This window comes from Alternaria hordeiaustralica (assembly GCF_023758085.1).
Source record: "Alternaria hordeiaustralica strain BMP 2776 chromosome Unknown scaffold_39, whole genome shotgun sequence".
NCBI classification, from domain to species: Eukaryota; Fungi; Ascomycota; class Dothideomycetes; order Pleosporales; family Pleosporaceae; genus Alternaria; species Alternaria hordeiaustralica.
In genome coordinates, this window is record NW_026056811.1 from 15,927 (window position 1) to 28,771 (window position 12,845).

The 12,845-nt window shown below is 49.4% G+C and overlaps 4 protein-coding genes across 4 annotated transcripts; 1 reads left to right on the forward strand and 3 right to left on the reverse strand.

The window, feature by feature from the left end:
- Window positions 1-2,242: 2,242 nt before the first annotated feature.
- J4E84_010262 (uncharacterized protein) lies at window positions 2,243-2,494 on the reverse strand (the record flags this gene model as incomplete). The annotated part of the gene is made up of 2 exons (XM_049392818.1): window positions 2,243-2,361; window positions 2,413-2,494. 2 exons carry the CDS (start codon window positions 2,492-2,494, stop codon window positions 2,243-2,245), a joined length of 201 nt encoding a protein of 66 aa, XP_049239376.1.
- Window positions 2,495-4,295: 1,801 nt separating this feature from the next.
- J4E84_010263 (uncharacterized protein) lies at window positions 4,296-5,039 on the reverse strand (the record flags this gene model as incomplete). Its single annotated transcript, XM_049392819.1, has 4 exons — window positions 4,296-4,391; window positions 4,445-4,563; window positions 4,623-4,745; window positions 4,796-5,039. 4 exons carry the CDS (start codon window positions 5,037-5,039, stop codon window positions 4,296-4,298), a joined length of 582 nt encoding a protein of 193 aa, XP_049239377.1.
- A 2,141-nt stretch (window positions 5,040-7,180) lies between these two features.
- Window positions 7,181-8,308, reverse strand: J4E84_010264 (uncharacterized protein; the record flags this gene model as incomplete). The annotated part of the gene is made up of 3 exons (XM_049392820.1): window positions 7,181-7,473; window positions 7,526-7,744; window positions 7,801-8,308. The coding sequence occupies 3 exons, from the start codon at window positions 8,306-8,308 to the stop codon at window positions 7,181-7,183; spliced, it is 1,020 nt and encodes a 339-aa protein (XP_049239378.1).
- A 1,397-nt stretch (window positions 8,309-9,705) lies between these two features.
- On the forward strand, window positions 9,706-12,557 carry MSH2 (MutS-like protein; the record flags this gene model as incomplete). Its single annotated transcript, XM_049392821.1, has 2 exons — window positions 9,706-9,861; window positions 9,915-12,557. 2 exons carry the CDS (start codon window positions 9,706-9,708, stop codon window positions 12,555-12,557), a joined length of 2,799 nt encoding a protein of 932 aa, XP_049239379.1.
- Window positions 12,558-12,845: the final 288 nt, after the last annotated feature.

Consider the following 12,845-nt stretch of genomic DNA (forward strand, 5'->3'; position numbering starts at 1 on the left):
CTTCTAAAGTCTACTTTATTAATAGTAAAGTTAAATATACTATTACGCAGGTCTTAGATAGCTAGATTAACTAATACACTACTAATCTCTATACTAGTTAATAGAAATACTTATAATATAAAGTTAAGTAGGTTAGTAATAATTAATTAGATAACTAGTAGCTATACTTTAATATATAAAGTAGTAAGAAGTCTCTCTAGAATTACTATAACTAGAATCTAGATAAGCTAGGCTCTTATAATATATTTTATACGTATAATAACTATAGTAAGCTTACTATTACTTTACTCTATCTAAAGAATACTATATACTTAGAAAGAACTAGCTAGTTATTTATAAAGTTACCTAGCTATATTACTTATAAAGTCTACTATATAGACTATAATATACGTTTTTACCTAACTTTAATCTTTTTAGATAATAGTAGTTATAAGAGAACTTATTTCTCTACTTACTACTTTATATTCTTACTTTATTTATAATTCTCTAAGGTACTCTAATATATTAATAACTAAAATCTTATAACTATACTAGTAGTATCTATACACTTATCTTAGACTATAATAGACACTAGTGTATAGCCTAGACTCTTTTCTAAAGGTATAGCTATATTATCTATTTTTTCTTTATATACTTAGTTAGAACTTTAAGCGCTTTAGAAGAGAAATATATAATAGTTTAGATTCTTAGTTATATTAGTCTAACGTTAGCCTAATACTTCTATAATATATATTTACCTCTAATAGCTTTTTATAAGCTCTTTACTATAATTACTTTATTATTTCTACTTATTATCTATAAGACTCTTATATGTATATCTAATTCTTAGTATACTTTATTAGAAATAGTGTAAAAGTAGTTAAAAGTAATCTCTATTATTGCTAAAAGATATGTGCAAAGTATCTTCTATATTGTAGAATTGCTTAGTAAAGGCTTTTATCTTATGTTATAAAGTTACCTATAATAGGTGCTTATTAGCTAAACTTAGAATAATAGCCTTCTAACAGCACATCCTAGAAAGATAGCGTATTACAGCCCTATCGACCCCCCGGTGTTGCGCGCTACGGTGGGCTACCTAGGTAGATTCGGCTGGGTTCAAAGGTTGATGGAAGTATCAGAGGTCTCATATACGCAATGTATGGCACATCGTGCGCAAACATGCTGCGTGTACATTACCTAGGTACGAGGGTGACGTCGTCCGATGCTCACAGTTGGGGGCTGAGGGAGCTGGGAAATGCGCTGGTCAATGCGTGCCGGCCGTTCGGCCGCCCAGTCCCGGGCCCGCGCCAGCCCCCAAATTTCTTCCTGCTACTGGGTCTACGTTCATCATTCACTTAATCCACAGAACCACGAAGTTCCATGACTTATCGCATACTACATGTCAAAATGGCGCATGCGATGCTGCTTTAAAAACCCTCACCGCTACAGCCACCCTGCGTCTAGGCCTGCCAGGTGCATTGCAGCCGACCCTCGTGCTTTCTGCCGCCCCATAGTCCAGTCTACCCTCACTCTTTACCGAGACACGCCACCCGCGGCTGTTAAACCCAGATGCCTGCTGCATAAGTTCATGTGCACCATACATCTCGTCGTGTATGCGTCCAATCATTAGGTACAAGCCATTATGTGCCAAGGTATGAGTTACGCGTAGAAGACGCGATTGTACCTAGGTACCTATGCAAAGTCGCCCCAGCCAACATGTCTATCGCCCAGAGCCGTATGGCTCAGCTCGCCGCTGATTTCACGCATCATACCCAACGAGTGGCCGAGTATCTTTCCAAAAAACACTCACCGCAGCCAACCAGCATCGAAAGCTCCAGTACTTTCAAGTTTATAGCAGACCATGCACCTGCGGGACTGACTTCTCGTGCAGGGCCTTGGATTTTACAATGCTGGAGATAGGTAATGCCGGTGAGCAAGAGTTGGAAGAGTGGAAAAAATCGCTCGCCGAAGCCAACGCGAGATTCAAGTTTCGCGACTTGCACCAGCCACCGGGTTCTGCACTCCGAATCTTCGAAGCTAAATGCGACGAGTTATTTGTAGTGCCGGACAGCTTCCATTGGAACGGATACCTTTGATGCATCAATGAGTTGCATTACATTATTGCCGAGAAAGAAATGCATGGTCATTCATCGATTGATTCATTTATCATCAAAGATCGTAAGTAAAGCATTATCCTTCCAGTCGTTCGATACCATAGACTTGTCGCAGCTCCTGCCCTCCATCTTTTCCCAAGCCCGAGAAGTTATTCCTTACGGCGCCACTGGTAAACCATGCCGTCGTCATCGTCGCTGTTCGTGTGCTCCCACACAATGACTGGCTTGAAGCCAGGGGCCGCGTCGGCTTTGGGTGCGGCGGCCGCATCTACTCATAGCATTAGCAAGATGACGGGTCCAGCGCTCGATGTTAACTGACCGCGCTTCGGCTCGACAGGCAGTGCACTAGCAAAGAAGCCGCAAGCCGCCAAAGCGGAGAAGAAGACAGTCGCGAGATGCATATTGTGGTATAATTATGACTGATCGAAGTGGTAATACTTTCTTTTGGGGAGTTGTCTTGTACCACCGACTCCGCTGCAGTGCCATACGCTGGTCTTCTATACTGGTCTACAGCTATCCCGCGATTGCTGATGCTGACCTCACGTCCTCAGACTTTGCATCGCATTGCATCGCATTGCATTGTACACGTGGACAAGCTAATGCGACTAGATCCTTCGACTTGATCCCGTGTGTTGCTGTCTACGAATTCCACAACTGATGTTGCTCTTCTCAGGTGAGGTCGCTACGCCCCAGATAACGGTCCAAGCCACTAGCCGATCCTTTACCAGTCGGGCTAGAGGAAGGATCTGTCAACCTTGACAATTACCACATGGCGCTCGCGTGGAAGCAGCAGGAATGCCGCGGAGAACGTTGTCCAACCATCTGCAGTCAATTGACGCCCGCCTGACGCGTTTGGTAGTTCCCTTGCATAATGTTGGAGCCCTGACGTGGACAGCATGTCCGTAACGATATGCTCGCTGCTTTGCCGGCATGTGCCGGATGGATCTCGATGCCCACGTTGCGGCAGTTTACAAATAACAACTGTGTACGTTTCCCGATCAGTGTCACAAGCATTTCCATTGCCCACGCATCTGAGCTCATACGACTGAACAACCGACATGGCGAAATTAGGAGGTTATCTACCGGTTTCCTCGTCGGATGGTGACCCCACTGTTGTTCTATCTGAGACGAAGCCCGATTCAACCAGTCGAAGACTGTTACAGACGTTGATCGTCATATTAAGCGTAGTCGCGACCTTGGGTCTTGGTTATTCGCTGGGTTCTTCCAGATCCAGAACCAGTACACTATCTAGCACGATATGTAGGCTTCACAACTGTTCAGTCATGTGGATAGGAACTCACTCTTCTCAGTACCTCCTGGAGATGTACACTACTACATGAAGTTCAACAAAACCTTTCCTCAGAGACCGAACGAGGAGAGCGATGCAGCATGGGCTTCTCTTTTTCCAGAGAAACTGGGCTTCATCCAGCATCCGGAGTTAGCACCAAATGTGGCCGGCATTGCTGTCTTCCATGAACTTCATTGTTTGGTATGTAAACAGTGTGCCATAATCAACCCAGACTGACCTCATAACAGAACATGCTTCGACAAGCCTTCTGGGCTTCGGTAGATGGGAAGTTGGTGGAGATGGGTGATGAGTCTCGTGAAAAGAACCACCGCACCAGCCACCACCACGTTCGCCACTGCTTTGAGTACCTGCGTCAATCACTCATCTGTCTTGCGGATGCCAACCTTGAGACGATGAACTATACTGCGCGCGGTATCTCTGGATGGCAGACTGAGAGGACTTGCAGAGACTACGACGGATTGGTGGACTGGGCTGATGAATGGGGTATCCTGAGACAAGAGGCACTGCATAACCACGACCTTGAGGCGAACTTCGTGAATGAGAGCGACAAGTTGTAACTCAGCATGAATCTACCTTATACGTAACGAGAAGCCTTTATGCATGCGGTTTTGTTCTCTCTGTGATGTGCTCAGGGCCAACATCCTCAGGCTTGACTAAGACTCCGTCCGCAAAGATGTCGATGGAGCGGGCTTTAGTCCATGTCATGAGCGCATCAAAGTCAACACACTGGTGCGAAGCCCAACTTCGTGCCGTCACATCATTGCCTCCCCCCGATAGGTAGGTGTACGTTCCTAGCGACACATCACCCCTACACATGATGCCCTGTCTCAGTGTTTCGATGCAATGGTCTACAGCTGGGTCAGAGACGCCTGGAGGAGACTGAATGACGGTCGCTAAGACTTACTGATGTGCCGTTCCAACTCGTTACGGGCAAGACCCTGTACATCTTCAAAGTACGACTCCTTGTACATCCATTGCCTTATCTTCTTCTGCAGACCTTGTCGGTATATGCACCTAATTATTTCGACCGAGAAAGACTTACGAGACAATGCAGTTCGTGAGTCATGAAGATTTCGGATGCGTAGCCAGAGCCATCGGCTAAGGGTAGAGACGTGACGTTGTAGTAGTCCAAGTCCTCGCGAGCGACGCGGATGACGGTACCTGTCACAGCACATCAGTCAAAGATCGCAAACTACAGGTTAATTAGGTGGAATTCTGACCTTCCAGTAGTTCATGCCATGCGTGATCTAACTCGGGGCTTGGAACGCCAGCAAACGGGGTGTCTGCCACCGTCAAGGGGAAAACACGGCTATCTTGACGAAACGATGTGGACTTCGCAAGCGCTGCGGACCGATTTAGCTTGTATTTCGAATGGGAAGATGGTGCGGCTAACACGGGAAGAGTTCAGGCTGCAAGCCTCGTATCTGAGACTCCAGATCCATAGAGTGAAGCTTCAACTTCAAGTAGAGGCCTCCAAAGATTACATAGCTCAGGATCATCGTAAGAGCGATGACTCTTACTACTATCGGATACCTGCTATGTACTAACACAGGCTTTCCGCGGAACGGTGTACTCTCGTCGTCGGACGGAGGCCATGCCGCCTCGGTGTTGTCAATGTCCTTTTCGTGATCGGACATATTGGCAGACTACAGTCGATTCTGAGTCTATGGGTTTGGGCTTTTTCCAGGATGCAAAATGAGCCGGAAACCTTGGAAGTCTTTCTGACCTATCTAACTGGTGCTAAGAACGACATTAGACATGTGATGTAATGTCTCCGCGGAGTGATCTCAAATCCTTCAATAGCTCACAGCGGCAGTGCCGCTTTAGCAGCACTCACCAAGAACGTTGCGACGTGCATATGTGATAGCGAGGCGAAACAGAAACCCCTTGCATCTCGGTTGCATGTGGCACGGTAGGGAGACCTCGCCACAGGGCGTTGGAACCCTCCAAGTACCTCCGTACCCGCCGCAACTGCGTGCAAACCTTACCTCGGTACTCACTCGTTACACAGCATATTGTTACTGGGGGTCAGACTTTTCGTTCTTACATCTGGACTGTCTATATCGTATGCGAAGACCGGCAGCTGCCCCAACCGTGCCCCTTGCCAAAATAAGCGACGTACAGCTTTAGGCTGCATAAAGTGGATACTACATGCATGGCTTGGAACGCACCCAACTTTATTGCGCTGGCAGCCACGCTAGCATTCCTAGCTACTGTCTCTGTTGCATTGAGGATTTGGGCGCATACGAAGTCCAACAACAAGTTCGGTCTAGATGATGTCTTGATAGCTCCGGCTTTGGTTAGAGGACCTATTTGTTGCGATGATTACGGCTAACAACATCGTAGTTATGCGTTGTCGGCATGGCGATCACCTTGATTCTTGGTCAGTGAAACTACCGGGCGATGAACTCTCGTTTTGACATGGGCAATAGGGACGGAATATGGCGCTATGGCGCAACATCAGGTGAATGAAATGGGTCCTCAAGGCCCCATCTATACGAGACAGTTAGCTGCATACGGAAGGGTACGTCCATGCCTTGTTCTTCGATGGGTCTGCTAATGCTTGTAGGCAAACTATGCCGTGCAGCTCCTATCGCTGGCTTCTTTGGGCTTCAGCAAGACTTCTGTTCTCTGGTTTTATCGACGAGTATTTTTCGTGTACTTGCGGTTTCTTGCCATCAACACAGTTTTGATGGTCATTGTTGTGGCTTGGGCGGTGTCGTTCTTCTTTGCCTTAACGTTGCAATGTAGCGATCCTCGTACGTTGTGGACGACCTTCGAATATGCAAGGATAGATTGCGTGGACACTCAACGACTTTATTACGCTGTCGCCATCAGTGGTTTCCTCACCGACCTAGCCATACTGGCATCACCACTCCCAGTCATATACCAATTGCAGATGCGACGGAGCAAGCGCATAGCAGTAGCGGGTCTTCTGCTACTAGGAGCTCTGTCAGTTTCCCGACGATAACGCACCATGGTAAGCTAACGGGCTCTAGTGTGTGTGGCGCAGCGATAGCTCGTATCGTCACTTTTGTTAGAATTGGTCGTGATGTCGCTGACAACTTCGACGATCTTACCTGTATGTTGTCAGTCATCGCATGAGGAACCCTACATAGCTAACAGTAGGCTTAGACTTCACTACACCAGTTTTCGTATGGAGCACCGTCGAGTCTGCGCTCGCTGTTGTCAGTGCTAATCTCCCATTTTTCGGACCGCTTCTACCTCAGAAATTTCGAGTCGCGACAGAGATGTACACATTCTTCCAAACCGTTTGGCCCAAGTCACCAGACAGTGAAGAGCCAACGGCAGACGACTCGACGAAGGAAGAGTCAATCAGAAGCATGCTCAGTTTTGAACTAGGACCCGGGCGTCCCAGAATAAACTACGAGTCGAATGTTAACAGCGAGGCCATAAGGATGGGTATTAGCGCTGGTGAACTGCAACAAACGTTGACGACCACTACGACAGTACCTGGCGCCTTTCCTGCAACATTGCAATGGCTCGAAGCCTTGCCGATGTCAGCCAGGCCACTTAGGGAGCTTAGTGGACTTAGTGTCAACTCATCAGAAGCTGAGGATACTTGAAAAAGAAGAAATTTTGTACATATAATGATAAACTCGATGACCGAAGTACGCGTGAGGACGCTCTCACGTTCCGAACCGGGAGGCCGAAGAACCTGCGCACGTGCCATCCTTGACGTCACCCACTTAGCTATGTGGAACTCGAACCGCATCGCAAGCGCGGGCAATCTTCTGCAACCAAACCACCGATTCGTTCAAACCTGCTCTTGACTTTCTGTCACACCCCTTTTCTCCTTCAACCTTATCCACTCTGCCAAGTCCTGCTGGCTTCTCGTCATCGATTCGTATCGCTGGCCGTCAATGATGATGTCGTCGTGACCCTGCAGGTGCAGATACCAGTAGAGGACGCCGACAAAGAAGCCGCCGCCGACGATGTTGCCAAGTAGTGCAGGAGCGATACCTTTCCAAACATACATGCCGATGGTAATGTCTGGTGAGCCATGGAAGATGGCATTGGGTATCAAGAACATGTTGGCGACGACGTGATCTGATGCAATGTCAGCTAATTGTAAACGTTGACACAAACGTGTGGTACTTACCGAAGCCCAGCGATACAAACGCGAATGTTGGCCACCATATCCCCACTACCTTGGAAACATAGTCGCGACCCGAACATCCGAGAAAGCAAGCTAGACAGACCAACCAGTTGGCGCCGATGCCTTTGAGAAAGATTTGGTACCATTCTGGCTCGACTTGTTTCTTGTAGGCGAAGTGGAGCGACTCTTCTCGATATAGCTTTCCGTCGAAAAGTCCACCATCTATCACAACGGGTCAGCTTCAAACTTCCAGGTCGCTGCTGCTATCAGAGACTTACATCCGACGATCACACAACACACGAACAAGCTTCCTGCGAGATTCCCAAAAAAGGTTACCACCCAATGCCTCAACATCCGCCAGATGCTGAGTCGTCGATGTAACGCAGCAACAGTCGTGTACATGAAGCTGCCAGTACACAGGTCGCTGCCAGTCATCTGTACTATAACTAGACCGTACGGAAATACGAGCGCGGCAATTGTCTTGATCAGGCCTGGAGCATTCTCCTGGTACCATGGCGAGGTGTTGGTCGATATGAGCGTTGCGCATGCGAAAGACAAGATCATGCCAGCGGAGCAGGCACTGAGGAAGCTCTTGTCGACACGCATATACGCCTTCTTGACGCCCATGCGCGAGACTATCTCGAAAGACTCCTGAGGAGTATAGGCATTGTTGGTTGGTTGGTGCATGTTGTGAGCCCGGTGTTGATTTGGCATCGATGAAAGAGTTGTCGGGACTGCATTAATAGGTGTTGCTGTCCCAGAGGAGGGGTTCGATTGGACATGCATTGGTAAGAGGTTATGAGGCAGTACAAGTCTTGGTGATGTTGATCTGTGGGCCATGTTGATGTCGTGGCTGAGGCGATTCGTAACGGGACTCACAACAACGTTGAGCAGCGGAACCGAAGGCGAGTAATCAGAGTTTCAGCACCGATGAGGAGACGGAAGTATCCATCAAATTAAATACAGGAAGTCAAGTGTGACTCCTTACAACCACCCATCCCGAAAACCATCCGCGCGATCTCCACAACATCACCGAGGACCGAAACACCTACGGATACAAAGTCGTTCAATTTTGGCGCGCAAACACCTTGCTTATCACAAAGATGACAAAAAGTGCCAAATAGGGAATGCGGTACCGCAGGCTTGCGGCTCAATCCAAGACCTTGGCGGCTCAACCAGCGTCAATGAGACCGAGAAGTTTGTCGCCAAGGTGTCTGGGCGCAACGACGCACGAGAAAGAGCCGCAACACTACGACTGCACCCGACGGTCGATATAACGGTGATGTGAGTGTGTGAGTAATCGTGTTCAACTTTGGGGCCCCGCACGCACTCCGCATACACTCCGCGTGTGAAAGAAAGGAGTGGCTGCGCAGGCACAACGCAAGGTTGGGCATCATGCTCTTTTCGGGCGACCTTCCATACCGCTGTCGTAGAGCGCCTGTATAGCCATAATACACCGATCTCGGTGTACTGACTGCGTAACGTGTGTAGTCTGAGTACACAACAATCTTACACGTGGCATAGAGCTCATTTCCTTCGACATCTCGCGCTTTCGCAACTTTCATGCGGGTGGTGCATCTGATTTGGCATAGTCGCCGAGGGCGATATGATTCTGTGCCCAAGATTAGAAAGAAGCTTCTGGGAGACGGTCCCGACCGTAGTGGCTTCGAAGCGTGAAGCCTTGGGATCGATTCGCACTTCATCTTGAAAGCGCGGAGTCTACTATTGTAGACGCCCGCCTTCTCGACCCATCTCCTTACCTTACGCACTGGTGTAGCCGTCTTAGTTTGAGGATCGCTGCGGGTTTTCTCTTCCAATGCTCTTCGTGTACCAAATTGATCGATCTTGCAGTTGCACAGGGTATCGGGGCAAGGAAAGCGCATTCAAATGGTTGGAGACGGCTCCAAAGCGAGTAGATCGTAGCTAAAGTGATCGTGATTATGATGAGCGATGACGAGCCTTGAAATCGGAGATGACTCTGGCGTTCGCGGGCATTCTGCGGAGGGTTGATGATGACGGCCTTGTGTGTCCTCGGAGAGCTTAGTGTTATCGATAAGACTAGCGTGAACTGGACGCGTCGACGCGCTCAGTCAATTAACGGCAGGCGCGCCCAATCATCGCCAACTTTCCCCTTCTTCCCTCTGTCGTCCCACCCCGCAATTGTCTTTCTACCGCATATCAACATGGCATCCCGACCGGAGATCAAGGAGGAGGATGAGTCGGGTTTCTGCAAGTTCTTCCGCAACTTGCCTGAGAAGGACGATGAGACGGTGCGCATCTTCGACCGCGGCGACTACTACAGCGCCCACGGCGAAGATGCAAAGTTCATCGCAAACACAGTAAGCACGAACGAGCTCATTGGCGTATGACTAAGATGTTGACATACTATCAGGTATACAAGACGACAGCCGTCATCCGCAAGCTGGGACGGGAACCAGGCCTCGAATCCGTTACCATGACCATCACCGTATTCCGCAACTTCCTCCGCGACGCACTCTTCAGACTCAGCAAACGTATCGAGATATGGCAATCGACTGGCAAGCGCATGGATTGGAAGGTGGTCAAGCAGGCCTCACCCGGCAACCTGCAAGACCTGGAAGACGAACTGGGAGGTCAGATCGAGAATGCGCCCATCATATTAGCGGTCAAGGTGTCCGCAAAGGCCTCGGAAGCACGCAATGTGGGTGTATGCTTTGCAGATGCAAGCGTACGGGAGCTCGGTGTTACAGAATTCCTCGACAACGACCTCTACTCAAACTTCGAATCGCTTCTCATCCAGCTTGGCGTCAAGGAGTGCCTGATACAAGTCGACTCTACCAAGAAGGACGTAGAGCTGGGCAAGCTTCGGACGATTGCCGACAACTGTGGGTGCGCTGTGGCAGAGCGATCACACGCAGACTTTGGCACAAAAGACATCGAACAGGATCTGCCGCGGTTACTCAAGGATGAGCGAGCAGCCGGCTCGCTGCCATTGACAGATTTGAAGCTAGCTATGGGCTCAGCTGCATGCCTAATCCGGTATTTAGGGGTCATGTCAGACTCGTCCAACTTTGGACAGTACCAGCTCTACCAACACGACCTCTCGCAATACATGAAGCTCGACGCTGCCGCGCTGAAGGCACTCAACCTCATGCCTGGACCACGAGACGGCGCGAAGAACATGAGCTTGTACGGACTGCTTAATCACTGCAAGACACCCACCGGTAGCCGACTGTTAGCACAATGGCTCAAGCAGCCGCTCATGAACGTCGAGGAGATTCAACGACGGCAGCAATTGGTGGAAGCCTTCGTCAACGATACCGAGCTAAGGCAGACAATGCAAGAGGAGCATCTGCGGTCAATACCGGATTTGTACCGTCTAGCGAAGAAGTTCCAACGCAAAGTCGCAAACCTGGAAGACGTCGTGCGCGCATATCAAGTCGTCATCCGATTACCGGGCTTCCTCAGCTCCCTCGAGGCGGTCATGGACGAGCAGTACAAGGAGCCGCTTGATGCGGAGTACACGGATAAGCTCCGCCAATACACAACGGCATTTGCAGGTCTGCAGGACATGGTAGAGACGACGGTGGATCTCGAAGCGCTCGACAACCACGAGTTCATAATCAAGCCTGAGTTTGATGAGTCGTTGAAGACCATCCGAAAGCGCCTGGACAAGCTCAAGCGCGACATGGAGTCGGAGCACATGCGTGTGGGCGATGACCTCAACCAAGATACCGAGAAGAAGCTATTCCTAGAAAACCACAAAGTCAATGGCTGGTGCTTCCGACTAACGCGCAACGAAGCAGGCTGTATCAGGCAAAAGAAGCAGTATCAGGAAATTTCTACACAGAAGAACGGAGTCTACTTCACCACCAACACACTACAAGAAAAGCGACGAGAATTCGATCAGCTTTCTGAGAACTACAACCGCACTCAATCCGGCCTCGTCAACGAAGTCGTCTCAGTTGCATCGTCCTACGTTCCTGTGGTCGAGAAGCTCGCCGCCGTCCTCGCACATCTCGATGTCATTGTTTCCTTCGCCCACGTCTCCGTCCACGCACCCACCTCCTATACTCGACCAACCATGCACGCGCGCGGCACCGGCAACACCGTCCTCAAAGAGGCGCGACACCCTTGCATGGAAATGCAAGATGACATATCTTTCATCACGAACGACGTCTCTCTCGTCCGCGACTCAAGCGAGTTCCTCATCATTACCGGTCCCAACATGGGTGGTAAATCCACATACATCCGGCAAATCGGCGTCATTGCCCTCATGGCTCAGATTGGCTGTTTCGTCCCTTGCTCAGAAGCCGAGCTCACGATCTTCGACTGCATTCTAGCACGTGTAGGCGCGAGTGACAGTCAGATCAAGGGCGTGTCAACCTTCATGGCAGAGATGTTGGAGACGGCAAACATTCTCAAGTCTGCGACAAAAGAATCCCTCATCATCATCGACGAGCTCGGTCGTGGCACAAGCACATACGATGGGTTCGGTCTCGCATGGGCCATCTCTGAATACATCGTCAAGGAGATTGGCGCTTTCGCGCTGTTTGCTACGCATTTCCACGAGTTGACTGCACTGGTAGACACATACCCACAGGTCCAGAATCTACACGTCGTGGCACACATCTCTGAAGGTAGTGTCCCTGCACCCGACGCCGACGGAGACGCAGACATGGACGCCACCGCCGTGCAGAAGAAACGCGAGGTCACCCTTCTATACAAAGTCGAACCCGGTTTCTCCGACCAGTCCTTTGGTATCCACGTTGCAGAGCTCGTTCGTTTCCCACAGAAAGTTATCAAGATGGCTAAGCGGAAGGCGGACGAACTGGAGGATTTTGCTGGAAAGCACGAAGAGGGCTACGTTCAAGCCAGTAAAGAGGAGGTGGAAGATGGAAGCCGGATGCTCAAGGAGGTGCTGGTGAAGTGGAAGGAAGAGGTAGAGAGCAAGGGGCTGACGAAGAAACAACAAGTCGAGAGGATGAGGGAGCTGGTCAAGGGGAACCCGGAGCTTATGGCTAATGGGTTCTTCAAGGGCATTCAGGCCTTGTGATTTTGAGTATGCAAGGCAATGGCGTTTCGGGATGTAGCAAAACTCTGTAACCGGATAAGAGACCTGTCGTAGCTTTAGTGAGATTCGTGAGCGTATTAGCATGATACCAGTAATTTACATGTACCACCTATTCCCTAGTCCTCAGTATAGGCATCGAAGATGTCTGAAAGTTCAACATGGGAAGCCGTACAATGTGATACCATATGGGAGGTTTGCAGAGAAAAAGAGCAGTTTGCATCGATAGCATTGCGCGCAGCTCAGCAGCTGGCTATCTTGAAGAGTGGAAGA